At 40.7% G+C, this 18,996-nt stretch overlaps 1 protein-coding gene across 5 annotated transcripts in view; it reads left to right on the top strand.

The window, feature by feature from the left end:
• The window catches only part of LOC139423176 (dual specificity tyrosine-phosphorylation-regulated kinase 1A-like), a 45,540-nt gene that overhangs the window by 4,645 nt on the left and 21,899 nt on the right, over positions 1-18,996 (top strand). For 3 of the 5 annotated variants that reach the window (XM_071174897.1, XM_071174896.1, XM_071174898.1), the window contains exon 2: positions 17,755-17,824. The exons of the other annotated variants lie outside the window; for them this stretch is intronic. In XM_071174897.1, the coding sequence (XP_071030998.1) occupies positions 17,815-17,824 (10 nt within the window). In that variant the 5' untranslated portion in view covers positions 17,755-17,814. The remainder of the gene's footprint in view (positions 1-17,754; positions 17,825-18,996) is intronic. 5 annotated transcript variants of the gene reach the window in all.

Below are 18,996 nucleotides of genomic sequence, written 5' to 3'. Positions count from 1 at the left end.
GTAACAGTATAGCTTCTGTCCCTCTCTTCACTCCTCCCTGGGCTCGAACCAGGAACACAACGACAACAGCCACCCTCAAAGCAGCGTTACCCATGGAGAGCAAGGGAAACAACCACCCCAAGGCTCAGAGCGAGTGACGTTTGAAACGCTATTAGCGTGTGCTAATAAGCCAGCCATTTCACTTAGGTTACACCAGCCATTTCACTTAGGTTACACCAGCCTCATCTCGGGAGTTGAGGCTTGAAGTCATAAACAGCGCAATGCTTGACGCACAACGAAGAGCTGCTGGCAAAACGCACAAAAGTGCTGTTTGAATGAATGTTTACGCGCCTGCTTCTGCCTACCACCGCTCAGTCAGATACTTGTATGCTTGTATGCTCAGTCAGATTATACGCAACTCAGGACATGCTAGACAATATCTAGTAATATCATCAACCATGTGTAGTTAACTAGTAATTATGATTGATTGTTTTTTATAAGATAAGTTTAATGCTAGCTAGCAACTTACCTTGGCTTACTGCATTTGCGTAACAGGCAGTCAGTCTCCTTGTGGAGTGCAACGGTCGTTATTGCGTTGGACTAGTTAACCTTAAGGTTGCAAGATTGGATGCCCCGAGCTGACAAGGTGAAAATCTGTCGTTCTGCCCCTTAAGGAGGCAGTTAACCCACCGTTCCTAGGTCGTCTTTGAAAATAAGAATGTGTTCTTAACTTGTTGTAACTCCCATCCCGTGAACGGGATCATTGTCATCATCTGACACTAATTAGCATAACACAACGCACATAAATATTACTAGAAAATATTCCTATTCATGAAAATCACAAGTGAAATGTATTGAAACACAGCTTAGCCTTTTGTTAATCACCCTGTCATCTCAGATTATCAAAATATTCTTTCCAGCCAAAGCAAGACAAGCATTTGTGTAAGTTTATCCATAGCATAGCATAGCATTATGTCCAGCTAGCAGCAGGTAACTTGGTCACGAAAATCAGAAAAGCAATCAAATTAAATTGTTTACCTTTGATGAGCTTCGGATGTTTTCACTCACGAGACTCCCAGTTAGATAGCAAATGTTCCTTTTTTCCAAAAATATTATTTTTTTGTAGGCGTAGCTCCGTTTGTTCTTCACGTTTGGCTGAGAAATCGGAAATTGCGGTCACGACAACGCCGAAAAATATTCCAAATTAGCTCCATAATATCAACAGAAACATGGCAAACGTTGTTTATACTCAATCCTCAAGGTGTTTTTCAAATATCTATTCGATAATATATCCACCGGGACAATTGGTTTTTCAGTAGGAGCGATAGGAAAAATGGCTACCTCTGTATTTTACGCAAGAATCACTCTGAGAGCCATCAGGTGACCACTTGCGCAATGTAGCCGCTTACGGGTATTCTTCAACATAAAGGCGTGAAACTACGTCACAATGCTGTAGACACTTTGGGGAATACGTAGAAAAAGGAATCTGGTTGATAGCCCATTCACTGCTCAATAAGGACGCATCGGAACGCAGAGCATTCAAAACATGAGTCACTTCCGGATTGGATTTTTCTCAGGCTTTCGCCTGCAATATCAGTTATGTTATACTCACAGACAATATTTTTACAGTTTTGGAAACTTTAGAGTGTTTTCTATCCTAAGCTGTCAATTATATGCATATTCTAGCATCTTGTCCTGACAAAATATCCCGTTTTACTTTGGGAACGGTATTTTTCCAAAAATGAAAATACTGCCCCCTAGTGACAACAGGTTAACTGACTTGCCTAGTTAAATTAAGATTAAATAATAATAGTCGTTTTATTCTCAACCACAATTTCATTATACATGTCAAGCAGTGAAGTCTCAGCTCTGTCTGTCCGTGGCCTCCTCTGTGCACACTGTCACTGTGCACTGTATGTCCAGCTGTGTTACATTTCACATAAACCCTGTTTCTTCTCTACATCGAAGTAGTGGTCCTTGTACCTAGCATCGAGCATGGTGGTGACACAGTAAAGAGGCTCAGAGAGAATGCCACCGAATCGCTTGTCCACAGCCTTGAGTACTTTTGTAAGTTTTAACCCCACGGTCTGTGTCGGCAGTTTTGTTGAGCAGGCGTTTCAATGCCATGATAGAGGGTATCACGTCTGCTGCAGACACAGTTGATTAGCTTATTTCTCGAGTCAGTTGTTCGAATGGCGCTAGGAGTGTGTCCATGTTTCAAACATGTTCTCAAATGCCATTGAAATGGCAGCAGCAGTATGAGAACCAGCACATTCCTGAGCATGTAATACGGCTTTCATCAGTACGAAATCCTAGTCGACCCACTGTGCTGTCAGACTCCGCATGCGCATGGGGCTGACATCGCTGGTCCAAATGTCAGCCGTGAAGCTAATAGCTGTGACGCCCATAGCAAGTAGCTCATAGATGTACGTTTCAACAATACTGTGTAACTGGTGGGGGCAAATCTGAAAAATAGTGTGTACCGGGGCTCGACCAGTCGACGAAAGCCAACATCATCCACGACAGAGGACGGTTGATTGTCAAGGGCAATGGATTCCATTATCTTGGCGTTAATGGATTTTGCCTTTCAGTTGTCTCGCTGAAATGTTCTTACTCTTTCAAATGACTGCTCGACTTGAACTTGTTTAGTTGTTGGAAATGTGCGCTTGGTATTTTTCTGATTTTGTTCTGTGTAGCGCTGTATTTTTCGTGGCGTCATTACGTCAGCTACTTAAGTTATATAGCTAAGCACGTCAGCTTTGACATCGGTTTTGCACATCATCCGTTTTGCACATCGGCGTTAAACTAGACATTGGGCCGATGTTGGCATTTTTAGCTAATATTGTCTGATTCTGATATGCTCACCGATATATCATGCATCCCAAATTAAAAGGGGCTTCTGCTTCAGTCATGACATGGTTGATTCCTTGGAAACAGAATTACCTCAGGGACACATTCTTTATTTAGGCTACTTATAGAAAACTTCCATGCTGAGTGTACTTTACAATAAGCATTTGTATTATCTCTGCCTTTGACTTGACTTTAATCACAGCAGCAAACTCCTCAACAAGTGATTACACGGGCATCTATCTGTATTTTAAGATTCCTGCCAGTAATTTCTATGCCGGTTCATATTTGTCGGTTTTTGGCTGTGTATGGGCAATAGCCAAGAGAAAAAAAGAAAGTAAAAACGTCTATTTTCAACACAAATATGTCTAATGAACATTAGGCCAATATTCAACATTCATGAGAACCTTGTCTGCACGTACACGGATGTTGATGGAGATGTTACTGCACCAACTTTGGAAGGATTTTCAAACGTAGGCATAAACTGTATTTTCACCATATCATAATCGGTTGAGATTCATTGTCTATCTCTGTGATGGAATGTCTATTTTTACAGTAGAACACGCTTTGAAAGTAACGTGGAAAGTAGCCTTGTAGTTTTTTATTTTTTTATTTTTATTTTTTTACTTTTGTAGGCTTATTGAATGGGCAAAAACGTAGCGCAATGGTTGTCAGCGCAAAAGCTTAAAATGTCCAATGCAGCCGTTTTATCTCTATAAAATAATTTCTGCGTCAACAATGAAGTACCTTACAATTAAAGGGATACTTCGGGATTTTGCCAATGCCCTTTATCTACTTCCCCAGTGTCAGATGAACTTGTGGATACCATTTTATGTTTCTCGTGTACAGTATGAAGGAAGTTAGAGGACGTTTAGTGAGCCAATGCTAACTAGTGTTAGGGCAATGACTGGAAGTCTGTGGGTATCTACTAGCATGCTAGACTTCTAGTCGTGCTTACGCTAGTTAGCAATTGCGCTAGTTAGCAACTTCCTTCAAACTGCACGCAGGGACATAAAAAAAATATATTTACGAGTTCATCTGACTCTGGGGAAGTGGATTAACTTCTTGGTGACAGGGGGGCAGTATTGAGTAGCTTGGATGGGCATGTTTTATATTTTATTTCTGCGTTTTGTGTAGCGCCTGCAGGGTTGAAATATACTACTCTCTTTGTTTACTGTTGTGCTATCATCAGATAATAGCTTCTTATGCTTTCGCCGAAAAGCCTTTTTAAAATCTGACATGTTGGCTGGATTCACAACGAGTGTAGCTTTAATTTAGTATCTTACGTGTGATTTAATGAAAGTTAGATTTTTATATCATTTTATTAGAATTTTCCGCGCTGCATTTTCCCTGGCTTTTGGCCAAGTGGAACGCAAGCGCCCCCTATATCTTAACTTCTTGGATATAGGGGGCGCTATTTTAATTTTTGGATGAAAAACGTTCCCGTTTTAAACAAGAGATTTTGTCACGAAAAGATGCTCGACTATGCAAATAATTGACAGCTTTGGAATGAAAACACTCTGGCGTTTCCAAAACTGCAAAGATATTGTCTGTAAGTGCCACAGAACTGATGTTACAGGCGAAACCCAGATAAAGATCCAATCAGGAAGTGCCGCATTTTTTGAAACAGCCTCATGCCAATGACTCCTTATATGGCTGTGAAGCAGCTAGGAGTCAGCTTACGTTTTCCACATTTTCCCCAATGTGTCTGCAGCATTGTGATGTCTTTTTAGGCATTTCCATTGGAGAATGGCTGTTAGAGACCATATAGGGCGAGTGAACGCATGGTGTCTCCCAGAGAAAACGTTAAATACTGAGGTAGCCATTTTTCCAATAGTTTCTTATGAGAAACCAACTGCCTCCACAGATATATTATTGAATACATATGTTAAAAACACTTTGAGGATGGATCCTAAACAACGTTTGCCGTGTTTCTGTCGATATTATGGAGCAAATTTGGAAAAAAGTTTGCCGTTATAGTTGAAGTATTTTCGGTCGATTTCTCAGCCAAGCAGGATGAACAAACGTGAAGCTTTTCGCCTCCAAAAATATTATTTTTGGAAAAAAGGAACATTTGCTATCTAACTGGGAGTCTCCTGAGTGAACGCATCTGAAGTTCTTCAAAGGTAAATTATTTAATTTGGTTGCTTTTCTTATTTTTGTGAAAATGTTGCCTGCTGCCAGCACAGCCTAGCATAGCATTATGCCATGCTAAACTTACACAAATGCTTGTCAAGCGTTGGCTGTAACGCATATTTTAAAAATCTGAGATGACAGTGTTGTTAACAAAAGGCTAAGCTTGTGTTTCAATATATTTATTTCATTTCATTTGTGATTTTCATGAATAGAAAAAGTTGCGTTATGCTAATGCATTATAGTTGAAGTATTTTTCTGTCGATTTCTCAGCCAAGCAGGATGAACAAACATGACGTTTTTCGCCTCCAAAAATATTATTTTCGGAAAAAAGGAACATTTGCTATCTAGCTGGGAGTCTCCTGAGTGAAAGCATCTGAAGTTCTTCAAAGGTAAATGATTTAATTTGGTTGCTTTTCTTATTTTTGTGAAAATGTTGCCTGCTGCCAATACACCTAGCATAGCATTATGCCATGCTAAACTTACACAAATGCTTGTCTAGCGTTGGCATATTTTGAAAATCTGAGATGACAGTGTTGTTAACAAAAGGCTAAGCTTGTGTTTCAATATATTTATTTCATTTCATTTGCGATTTTTATGAATAGGAAACGTTGTGTTATGGTAATGAGCTTGAGGCTATGATTACGCTTCCGGATACGGGATTGCTCAACGCTAGAGGTTAAGAAGTTAAGAGGTTTTAGGTTGTAGTTAATATAGTATTTATAGGACTTTCTCTCTATACCATTTGTATTTCATATACCTTTGACTATTGGATGTTCTTATAGGCACTTTAGTATTGCCAGTGTAATAGTATAGCTTCCGTCCCTCTCCTCGCCCCTACCTGGGCTCGAACCAGGAACACATCGACAACAGCCACACTCGAAGCAGCGTTACCCATCGCTCCACAAAATCCGCGGCCCTTGCAGAGCAAGGGGAATAACTACTCCAAGTCTCAGAGCGAGTGACATTTGAAACATAATTAGCGCGCACCCCGCTAACTAGCTAACCATTTCACATCGGTTACACCAGCCATTGGGCTAATAGGCATAAACAAGGCTGTGCTTGCGAAGAGCTGCTGGCAAAACGCACAAAAGTGCTGTTTGAATGAATGCTTACGAGCCTGCTGCTGCCTACCATCGCTCAGTCAGACTGCTCTATCAAATCATAGACTTAATTTTAACATAATAACACACAGAAATACGAGCCTTAGGTCATTAATATGGTCAAATCCGGAAACTATCATCTCGAAAACAAAACGTTCCGTATTTTATCTAACGCGTGCCATCCATAAGTCTAAATATTCCTGTTACATTGCACAATCTTCAATGTTATGTCATAATTACGTAAAATTCTGGCAAATAAGTTCGCAACGAGCCAGGCGGCCCAAACTGTTGCATATACCCTGACTCTGCGTGCAATGAACGCAAGAGAAGTGACACAATTTCACCTGGTTAATATTGCCTGCTAACCTGGATTTCTTTTAGCAAAATATGCAGGTTTAAAAATATATACTTCTGTGTATTGATTTTAAGAAAGGCATTGGTGTTTATGGTTAGGTACAGTCGTGCAACGATTGCGCTTTTTTCGCAAATGCGCTTTTGTTAAATCATCTCCTGTTTGGCGAAGTTGGTTGTATTTGTTATCAAGAAATAGTCTTCACACAGTTCGCAACGAGCCAGGCGGCCCCAACTGCGGCATATACCCTGACTCTGTTGCAAGAGAAGTGACACAATTTCCCTAATAAAAATAAATTAATGTTAGCAGGCAATATTAACTAAATATGCAGGTTTAAAAATATATACTTGTGTATTGATTTTAAGAAAGGCATTGATGTTTATGGTTAGGTACACGTTGGATCAACGACAGTCCTTTTTCGCGAATGCGCACCGCATCGATTATATGCACCGCAGGACACGCTAGATAAACTAGTAATATCATCAACCATGTGTAGTTAATTAGTGATTTATGATTGATTGTTTTTTCTAAGATAAATTTAATGCTAGCTAGCAACTGACCTTTGCTTCTTACTGCATTCGCGTAACAGGCAGACTCCTCGTGGAGTGCAATGTAAGGCAGGTGGTTAGAGCGTTGGACTTTTAACCGTAAGGTTGTAAGATTGAATCCCTGAGCTGACAAGGTAAAAATCTGTTGTTCTGCCCCTGAACAAGGCAGTTAACCCACCCACAATGTGTTCTTAACTGACTTGCCTAGTTAAATAAAGGTGTAAACATTTTGTTCGTGTTTTTCTTATTCAGAAACATGAAATACTGTCTCATACGTTTATACTGTCAAAAATGTGAAAAATACTGTGATATATTTTGGCCATATCGCCCAGCGAAAAATGTCCGTGTGGAGTCATAAACTATAATAATAAATATGCTGTATCACTCAGCATTTTGTGACAGGGCAGGCACTTTGTTGATTCTTGATGTTCAGTTGTAGAACGTCATCTGTGTTTAGAAGTTTTCTTCCACTTTGACATTAGAATATTTTGTGTAGATTGTTGACCAAAAATGGCAATTAAATCCATTTGAATCCTACTTTATAACAAAACAGAATGTGGAAAGTCGAGGGGTGTGAATACTTTATGGCTCTTGGTCAAAAGGCTTGAGAAATATACCACATTACTTCTTACTAGTAATACATTTCTAGTTTTATAAACATTACAAAGCATGCTCATCCATTTTTGGTGTTATGGCAAACATTTTCTTCTCTCATTCAGGTTGCATTTTAAACAAAGGTGCTTTATTTTCATATTACATGTAGCCCTTCAGTCAGTTCTAACAATGGTAGCCTATGGTATTTTGTCCACTTCAAATAGCCTAGTGATAACACTGATAACACAGATCAATGCAAAACACTCACCAGAAAACGTTTTTGAAACAGAATCATTTCTATCATGGTGAAAATCATTCTTCTCTTTCATTGTTGCTGACTGTTAGCCAAAACTACTGGAGAATAGCAGTCAAAAAACAACCACGCCAGCTGTTGTGGTACCGGTATTTGCATCATTCTGATTGATCAGGAGATCTAAGAGCATTTTTTTTATTTAGACTATCTGAAATATCTGGAAAAAATGTCATATTATTTTAATAGTGAAATAGATTTCAAATGCCCATCTCTACTAGATATAAGGGATGTGACAAATGGACAATTTAGCTTAACTTCTTCGATATAGGGGGCGCTCTTTTAATTTTTGGATGAAAAACGTTCCCGTTTTTAACAAGATATTTTGTCACGAAAAGATGCTCGACTATGCATATAATTGACAGCTTTGGAAAGAAAACACTCTGACGTTTCCAAAACTGCAAAGATATTGTCTGTGAGTGCCACAGAACTGATGTTACAGAAAAAACCCAGATAAAAATACAATCGGGAAGTGCCGCATTTTTTGAAACCGCCTCATGGCAATGACTCCTTATATGGCTGTGGAGGAGCTAGAAGTCAGCTTACCTTTTCCACGTTTTCCCCAAGGTGTCTGCAGCATTGTGACGTATTTGTAGGCATATCATTGGAAGATTGACCATAAGAGACTATATTTACCAGGTGGGGCGGGGGCGTATGCCTCATGGCCAACGTGACATGGTGTGATGAAAGAAACATACAGGAACATACAGGAACTCAAATCCTTCTGTTCACCTGATTTAGAATTCCTCACAATCAAATGTAGACCGCATTATCTACCAAGAGAATTCTCTTCGATTATAATCACAGCCGTATATATCCCCCCCAAGCAGACACATCGATGGCTCTGAACGAACTTTATTTAACTCTCTGCAAACTGGAAACGATTTATCCGGAGGCTGCATTCATTGTAGCTGGGGATTTTAACAAGGCTAATCTGAAAACAAGACTCCCTAAATTTTATCAGCATATCGATTGCGCAACCAGGGGTGGAAAGACCTTGGATCATTGTTACTCTAACTTCCGCGACGCATATAAGGCCCTGCCCCGCCCCCCTTTCGGAAAAGCTGACCACGACTCCATTTTGTTGATCCCTGCCTACAGACAGAAACTAAAACAAGAGGCTCCCACGCTGAGGTCTGTCCAACGCTGGTCCGACCAAGCTGACTCCACACTCCAAGACTGCTTCCATCACGTGGACTGGGAGATGTTTCGTATTGCGTCAGATAACAACATTGACGAATACGCTGATTCGGTGTGCGAGTTCATTAGAACGTGCGTTGAAGATGTCTTTCCCATAGCAACGATTAAAACATTCCCTAACCAGAAACCGTGGATTGATGGCAGCATTCGTGTGAAACTGAAAGCGCGAACCACTGCTTTTAATCAGGGCAAGGTGTCTGGTAACATGACCGAATGCAAACAGTGCAGCTATTCCCTCCGCAAGGCTATCAAACAAGCTAAGCGCCAGTACAGAGACAAAGTAGAATCTCAATTCAACGGCTCAGACACAAGAGGCATGTGGCAGGGTCTACAGTCAATCACGGACTACAGGAAGAAATCCAGCCCAGTCACGGACCAGGATGTCTTGCTCCCAGGCAGACTAAATAACTTTTTTGCCCGCTTTGAGGACAATACAGTGCCACTGACACGGCCTGCAACGAAAACATGCGGTCTCTCCTTCACTGCAGCCGAGGTGAGTAAGACATTTAAACGTGTTAACCCTCGCAAGGCTGCAGGCCCAGACGGCATCCCCAGCCGCGCCCTCAGAGCATGCGCAGACCAGCTGGCCGGTGTGTTTACGGACATATTCAATCAATCCCTATACCAGTCTGCTGTTCCCACATGCTTCAAGAGGGCCACCATTGTTCCTGTTCCCAAGAAAGCTAAGGTAACTGAGCTAAACGACTACCGCCCCGTAGCACTCACATCCGTCATCATGAAGTGCTTTGAGAGACTAGTCGAGGACCATATCACCTCCACCCTACCTGACACCCTAGACCCACTCCAATTTGCTTACCGCCCAAATAGGTCCACAGACGATGCAATCTCAACCACACTGCACACTGCCCTAACCCATCTGGACAAGAGGAATACCTATGTGAGAATGCTGTTCATCGACTACAGCTCGGCATTCAACACCATAGTACCCTCCAAGCTCGTCATCAAGCTCGAGACCCTGGGTCTCGACCCCGCCCTGTGCAACTGGGTACTGGACTTCCTGACGGGCCGCCCCCAGGTGGTGAGGGTAGGCAACAACATCTCCTCCCCGCTGATCCTCAACACTGGGGCCCCACAAGGGTGCGTTCTGAGCCCTCTCCTGTACTCCCTGTTCACCCACGACTGCGTGGCCACGCACGCCTCCAACTCAATCATCAAGTTTGCGGACGACACAACAGTGGTAGGCTTGATTACCAACAACGACGAGACGGCCTACAGGGAGGAGGTGAGGGCCCTCGGAGTGTGGTGTCAGGAAAATAACCTCACACTCAACGTCAACAAAACTAAGGAGATGATTGTGGACTTCAGGAAACAGCAGAGGGAACACCCCCCTATCCACATCGATGGAACAGTAGTGGAGAGGGTAGCAAGTTTTAAGTTCCTCGGCATACACATCACAGACAAACTGAATTGGTCCACTCACACAGACAGCATCGTGAAGAAGGCGCAGCAGCGCCTCTTCAACCTCAGGAGGCTGAAGAAATTCGGCTTGTCACCAAAAGCACTCACAAACTTCTACAGATGCACAATCGAGAGCATCCTGGCGGGCTGTATCACCGCCTGGTATGGCAACTGCACCGCCCTCAACCGTAAGGCTCTCCAGAGGGTAGTGAGGTCTGCACAACGCATCACCGGGGGCAAACTACCTGCCCTCCAGGACACCTACACCACCCGATGTCACAGGAAGGCCATAAAGATCATCAAGGACATCAACCACCCGAGCCACTGTCTGTTCACCCCGCTATCATCCAGAAGGCGAGGTCAGTACAGGTGCATCAAAGCTGGGACCGAGAGACTGAAAAACAGCTTCTATCTCAAGGCCATCAGACTGTTAAACAGCCACCACTAACACTGAGTGGCTGCTGCCAACACACTGACACTGACTCAACTCCAGCCACTTTAATAATGGGAATTGATGGGAAATGATGTAAATATATCACTAGCCACTTTAAACAATGCTACCTTATATAATGTTACTTACCCTACATTATTCATCTCATATGCATACGTATATACTGTACTCTATATCATCGACTGTATCCTTATGTAATACATGTATCACTAGCCACTTTAAACTATGCCACTTTGTTTACATACTCATCTCATTTGTACATACTGTACTCGATACCATCTACTGTATCTTGCCTATGCTGCTCTGTACCATCACTCATTCATATATCCTTATGTACATATTCTTTATCCCCTTACACTGTGCACAAGACAGTAGTTTTGGAATTGTTAGTTAGATTACTTGTTATTACCGCATTGTCGGAACTAGAAGCACAAGCATTTCGCTACACTCGCATTAACATCTGCTAACCATGTGTATGTGACAAATAAAATGTGATTTGATTTGATTTGGTCGCTTGGTGTCCTCCGTCGCAATTATTGCGTAATCTCCAGCTGCAGTATTTTTCAGTTTGCCTCTGATGAGAAACCGACTGCCAGGAATGATTTTTCATCGAATAGAATTGTGAAAAACACCTTGAGGATTGATTCTAAACAACGTTTGCCATGTTTCTGTCGATATTATGGAGCTAATTTGGAAAAAAGTTTGGCGTTGTAAGTGACTGCATTTTCGTATTTTTTTTCTTAGCCAAACGTGATGAACAAAACTGAGCTATTTCTCTTACACAAATAATATTTTTGGAAAAAATGAACATTTGTTATCTAACAGAGTCTCGTCATTGAAAACATCCAAAGTTCTTCAAAGGTAAATTATTTTATTTGAATGCTTTTCTTGTTTTTGTGAAAATGTTGCCTGCTGAATGCTAGGCTTAATGCTATGCTAGGTTATCAATACTCTTACACAAATGCTTGTGTAGCTTTGGTTAAAGCATATTTTGAAAATCTGAGATGACAGTGTTGTTAACAAAAGGCTACGCTTGTGTTTCAATATATTTATTTCATTTAATTTGCGATTTTCTTGAATGGGAAACGTTGCGTTATGGTAATGAGCTTGAGGCTATGATTACGCTCCCGGATACTGGATTGCTCGATGCTAGAGGTTAACATTTAAACTGCCATTTTTAAAAATCTGTTTCATACAATTCCACGTCAATTTACAATGCAGAATAATGGCCCTGTAACATATGAATTACCTTTTAAGGTTCGGGCAATGAAGTTATATCCACCGTGACCGTTCACAGACATAAAATGCAGCTATTGTAAAATGTTGATAGCAACAATTTGCAAATTTTTAGACAATAATAATTCATACAAATTTGACGCGTCTGTACCTTTTCAGACACTACAATTCTGCTCCGGCGTAGAATGTTCTGTATTGTTTCCCTAACAACAACAAACATTCCTGATTTATGTGCTGCTGTTTTTTTTTTATGGTTGGGTAGCTAAATGTTTTCTTTCTAGTAAATGTCTTGGTAAATCACGTTACTTAACAAACTTTTTTAGGAAAGGGTGGTCTGCAGGCAGGCTGCGTGTAGCAGTTTGAGATTATTTGATTAACAGTTCTGGTCGCCTAGTGGACGTTAGTCCTGCTTCAGAGCTGCATTCCTTTACAGACAAGTAAAATGCCCGTTCATCTCTCCAGAGAAGGTTTTGTGTCGGCATTTAAAAAGCTGTAGTGTAGCCTACCCTAACAGACAAACATGACATAGCCGAGGCGCTTTCAAGGGGCCACATTGCATAATGTCTGAAAAGGGTAATCAATACAGGCTACCGGTAGCCTACTGTAATTTCATATTATAAGACAAAAACACCCCCCACCCACGAAGACGAAGAGTGCTCGCAAGGCTTTCCCAAAGATACCGCTATATCCTGGCGATACCGGTGCCATGAATAGTCTATGACAGTGGTCACCAACCGACTCCGAGTCATAATCACTTTAGCAGTCAAAAAGAAAGCTGAGATCTACCTCTTTTTTATATATATATAAAAAGAAAACCAATCAAACTTGTCGCACAATTTCTGAGCGAATATTGCATTTCCAAACGGCCTTCTTTCCAGATTAGCGCTGAGAGTCACGTGGGGTTGCATCAGCCAGGCTAACCTTTATGCATGATACAAAATAATGGTTTGGGATACAAATGTGAAAAGCATGTCATACATCCTTCCTACCAGTCAGAATATGTGAGCGGTTGAGCAGTTTGAAATCCCACATGGAGTGGTCTTTGCGCACACTCCGTGTCTCAATGAACTTTCCCCACTCTGGCGATCACAGGAAAAAAACTGCTGCTCGGTTCATTTTTTGTTTAAAAAGATAATTTAACCAACACCCCAGCTGTTACAGCTGTGAGTGACTTTCTGGGTAAGTCCCTAAGAGCTTTCCACACCAGGATTGTGCAACATTTGCCCATTTATTATTTTGAAAATTCTTCAATCTCTGTCAAATTGGTTGTTGATCATTGCTAGACAACCATTTTCATATCTTGTCATAGATATTTAAGTCAAAACTGTAACTTGGCCACTCAGGAACATTCACTGTCTTGGTAAGCAACCCCAGTGTAGATTTGGCCTTGTTTTTTAAGTTATTGTCTTGCTGAAAGGGGAATTCATCTCCCAGTGTCTGCCTGTTGGAAAGCAGACAACCAGGTTTTCTGCTAGGATTTGCCAGTGCTTGCTTACCTCTATTTTCTAAGTAAAAGTAACCAGTCTTCTCCTGAGATTAAAGTCTTACTTATATATGAATTGCAGATGATGTTTTCTTCAAACGATGTGTTTTATTACCACAAAAAAAGTAAGTAATAGCCCACATCTTGAAAAAAAGAAAAAATAAGTGTTAAATATAGTGTATTTGTGATTTTGCATGGCCTTATGTATTTAAAATTATTAGGTAGGGTCCTATAAAATCTGTTCGATTTTTTGCCAAATTTTGTTTTCTCTGTTTTTGTTTTCTATTTTCCCATTTGATGTTCTTAGTCCACAACAATAATTAAACTACATCAGGAGACCATTTTTGAGGTCTGGGAAAAATCTGATAAATTTTGATTTTTGGGTGTAACCTTTTAATTCAAGTGTGCACCTAGCAAGAGGCTATTGTTTTAGCTGTGTTTTTGTAGCACACATTATGGTAGAGTTTGCAAGACAAATACCCTCTGGATTGGTGAAAATAATCATGATATCATTAACATTAATTGAGAACATTTTTGGATAACCTATCAGAAGACTGTTTTCATTAACATCATCGCGAACAGTTACACAATGGTCGACGCGCGCTCCGCACACACACAGACAGGGGCATTCTCTTTGCCTCTTCAGAAAGTTGGAAATACGATTCACTGATTCATTCTGTTCATGTCTTATGATAAACTTGGGCAAATTAATACATGTTCAATAAGTTTAGTTGATTCCCTACTAAGGTCAATACATTTTTGAATATCGTTGAATTCTGTTTTAATGCTCATGATGATGTGGCATGTTAGCGACGCTGCTATTTCGTAACAATTTCCATTCCATCCCTTCGTTTAAGCCACTGCAACAGTTGTTTAAAAATGTTGACTGGCAAAAGAGCTGTTATAGCATGCATGTCAACTGGCTATAGCAAAAGTTTGATATATCAAGCGTGGCCAGGTTTGTGCACTTTGCTGTTTGAGGTATACCCAGAGCAATGACCGACAGATGCTATATGTGGTATGCCCATTATTACCGATAATGGAGGCGCAAGTGGGGATTTTGAACATATTCCAGTTCTGTTCAAAAAAGATTGCATGTTTGGTAGCGAGACCGAGCCCAAAACAGACGGTCAGAGTAGAAAGATAATACGATTGAGAAACGACGTGAACCAATCTCCATGCACAGCTAATGCGATATATGAAGAGGATACTAAATGTATTGATTTTCATCAGAATATTATTTGTTGTCCAATTAGCATGATATTTTTTATCTCATGAAAATGGCATTGGTGGTTTAAAGACCAATGCCTAGGGCCCTATAAAATCTGGAATCATGGAATCCAGACATTAAAACGGAATTCAACAGTATTCAAAAATGTATTGAATAGTAGGAAATCTACTAAATGTATTGAATTTATTAGAACATTTATTAATTTGCCCAAGATTACGATAAGACATTTAGAAATGCATGAGCGATTTGTATTTTCTTACCAACTTTCTGAAGAGGCAACGGCCCAGGAATGCCCCTGTCTGTATGTGTCTAGTACTATGTGTAGCCATTAGTGATGGTGCTAATGACAACAGTCTTCTGGTAGGTGGAAAGGCGTTCCCCAAAAAACTCAAAAGTCTATGCCTACCTGGAAGAATGATATCATGATTATTTGGATCAATCCAGTGGTGATTTGTTTAGCAAACTCGGGCTCCCGAGTGGCGCAGCAGTCTAAGGCACTGCATCTCAGTGCTAGAGGTGTCACTACAGACCTTGGTCCAATCCAGGCTGTATCACAACCGGCCATGATTGGAAGTCCCATAGGGCGGCGCACAATAGGCCCAGCGTCTTCTTGGTTAGGTTTTAGCCGGGGTAGGCCGTCATTGTCAATAAGAATTTGTTATTAAATCTTAGGGATAGACCCTTTTTTTCAATTTTCGCCTAAAATGACATACCCAAATCTAACTGCCTGTAGCTCAGGCCCTGAAGCAAAGATGCATATTCTTGGTACCATTTGAAAAGGAAACACTTTGAAGTTTGTGGTAATGTGAATCGAATGTAGGAGAATATGACAGAATAGATCTGGTAGAAGAAAATACAAACCATCTTTGTAATGCAACAGAAAGGTCCCACTTCCAGCCATCACTCTGGTTGTAATTCTGATGGTATCCTCAAGATGACAGCAGTGTATGTGCAAAGTTTCACTTGATGTATGATTTGAACTACATGACAACATGATTGAACTACATTTCAACATTTTCATAACGTCATAACTCTGAATATTTGGATATTTGGATATTTTTTGTCCAAAAGGAAAAAGCAGCTACATTTTGCTACAGATACAGGGTTTATTTTATGGGAAACTCCCGTAAAGCCCAGCTCATTGGCTATCTAGCTAGCTTTGTTTGACCCCGATTGGTGCTTATTTGACAAAGTTAGAGTCGATCAAGTGAAGACCACCCGCGTCATCGGTGTGCCATGAAGGTGTCGCTCTCTGACCAAATTTGGTGTCCTATAGGTTATACTACACCCCTAATGATATAGGGAAGTCTGGTTACATTCTAGGATCTCTGAGGAATACATACAAACGTAATTTGACTGGTTGAAACAACGTTTAGGGTTAGATCTTTCTTTTTCTTTCTTTGCAAATTCAAGTGGAAATACAAGATTGATCGTGCATGCTTTATGGACCTTTTTAGGATATGAACAAGGATTTTATCTAACAAAATGATTCTTCATGTTATCTCTGGGACCCATTGGATGATAAATCAGAGCAAGATTTCAGAATGTAAGTACATATTTCACCTTCAGAGGTGAATTTATCAAACCTATCGCGGTGAAAAAAGTGTTTATTTGTTAGGACCTCTCCTCAAACAATAGCATGGCATTTTTTCGCAGTAATAGCTACTGTAAATTGGACAGTGCAGTTATGTTAACAAGAATTTAAGCTTTCAGCCGATTTCAAACACTTATATGTAACGACATTTGTTGTTTCTCTAAAATAAGGCGTTGCATGATTTACAACTGTCCCGTTGACGGGACGCTGATCCCTAAGTTAACTGCCTCGTTAAATAAAAAAAAATAAAAAATAAAGGGTGCTACAGAAATGTGCTAACCAAGCAAGTCTGTTGCTGGTGAGCAGACTGCACACTTGAATTGAAAGTGTATCTATACCCAAAAATGAACATGTATTAGCTTTTTCCCTGAACTCAAGTGGTCTACTGATGTGGTTTAAACATTGTGGACTTAGAACATCCACATTTGTTGATTTTTCTATTTTTTTTTTTAAGTGTGATTTTTCTGGACAAAAACATGAACATCAGGAAAAAATCTGAAACCTGGAAAAACAAACAGAACTTAATTTGGGAAAAACCACTGAATTAGGCAGAACAATTATCAGGCCTACATGATCAGGACAAATGTCATGCACAAAAAGCTACCTTTTCCCCCTCAAATGTGTGCGCAAATTTGTTTATATCCCTGTTAGTGAGCGTTTATCCTTTGCAGAGATAATTATCCACCTGACAAGTGTGGCATATCAAGAAGTTTGAACAGCATGATCATTACACAGGTGCACCTTGTGCAGGGGACAATACAAGGCCACTCTAAAATGTGCAACTTTGTCACACAACACAATGCCACAGATGTCAAGTTTTGAGGTGTCGTACAATGCATTGCATGCTGACTGCAATGTAATGTTTCCATAAGCCGCCTCCAACGTTGTTTCAGAGAATTTGGCAGTACGTTCAACTGGCCTCACAACCGCAGACCATGTGCAATCACACCAGCCCAGGACTTCTACATCCGGCATCTTCACCTGCAGAATCGTCTGAGACAAGCCACCCAGACAGCAGCTGACATTTAGGAGTGTTTCTGTCTGCAATATAGCCCTTTTTGTGTGAAAAAAAGTAATTCTGATTGGCTGGGCCTCGCTCCCCAGTGGTGGGGGCCTGGCTCCCAAGTGGGTGGGCTTTTATGGTTGGAAGGTGCAGCACCAGAAAATAATTAGATATAGGTAATAATCAAGGTTACGACATAGCCTAACAGGAAATAGCCTTGCAAGCACAAATACACTAAGGCTAATATAGTTAATTGTTTGTCTTTCTCCAGTGAGCTGTGGTGTGCTGCTGGACTCTCCTGCCAGGATGATATGAGAGTTACCAGGAGACAATGCATACAGGTTAGCTGCTGATCTCTCGCTTTCTCTTCCTTTCTCTCACTTTTGTTTGTTAAATGTAGGGAAATACTGTCTGTGACTTATGGACATGTGTTTCATGCCTTCTTTACATCATTGATGTTCAGTACCTTAAAAATGTCATAGCAGCCTAATACTGATTACATTAATAGGCTTACATGCCTCAGATATATCCTTACCTAGGCTTCATATGGGGGTGGAGGTAGCCACGGGGTTAGAGAGGCAAGCCAGTAATTAGAGGGTTGCCGGTTTGAATCCCAGGACTGACTGGAACAATCTGGCGGGAGTGAAAATCTTGCCATAGATTTTCAAGCCAATTTAAGTCAACTGTAACTCGGCCACTCAGGAACATTCAATGTCATCTTGGTAAGCAACTCCAACGTAAAGTGCATTAGAAAGTATTCAGACCCCTTCCCTTTTTCCACATTTTGTTACGTTACAGCCTTATTCTAAAATTGATTAAATAAATACAAATTCCTCATACACAATACCCTATTATGACAAAACGAAAAAGAGTTAGTCAAATTTTTGCAAATTTATAATAAAAAATAAAACATCACTGTATTTACATAAGTATTCAGAAATGAATTTGAAATTGAGCTCCAGTACATCCTGTTTCCATTGATCATTTTTGTTTCTACAACTTGAGATGTTTATTCAACTTGATTGGAGTCCACCTGTGTTAAATTCAATTGATTGGACATGATTTGGAAAGGCAGACCCCTGTCTATAAAGTTTCACAGTTGACAGTGCATGTCAGCGCAAAAAACAAGCCATGAGGTCTAAGGAATTGTCCGTAGAGCTCCGAGACAGGATTGTGTCAAGGCACAGATCTGGGGAAGTGTTCCAATTTATTTTTGCATCATTGAAAGTCCCCAAGAACACAGCGTCCTCCATTATTAAATGGAAGAAGTTTGGAAACACCAAGACTCTTCTTAGAGCTGGCCGACAGGCCAAACTGAACAATCAGAGGAGAAGGGCCTTGGTCAAGGAGGTGACCAAGAATACAATTATCACTGACATGGCTCCAGAGTTCCTCTGGGAGAATCTTCCAGAAGGACAAACATCTCTGCAGCACTCCACCAATCAGGCCTTTATGGTAGAGTGGCCAGACGGAAGCCACTCCTCTGTAAAAGGCGCATGACAGCCCGCTTGGA

This window comes from Oncorhynchus clarkii, chromosome 12, assembly GCF_045791955.1.
Source record: "Oncorhynchus clarkii lewisi isolate Uvic-CL-2024 chromosome 12, UVic_Ocla_1.0, whole genome shotgun sequence".
NCBI lineage: Eukaryota > Metazoa > Chordata > Actinopteri > Salmoniformes > Salmonidae > Oncorhynchus > Oncorhynchus clarkii.
The sequence above is the reverse complement of the archived record's forward strand: the minus strand, read 5'-3'. Positions and strand labels throughout refer to the sequence as shown.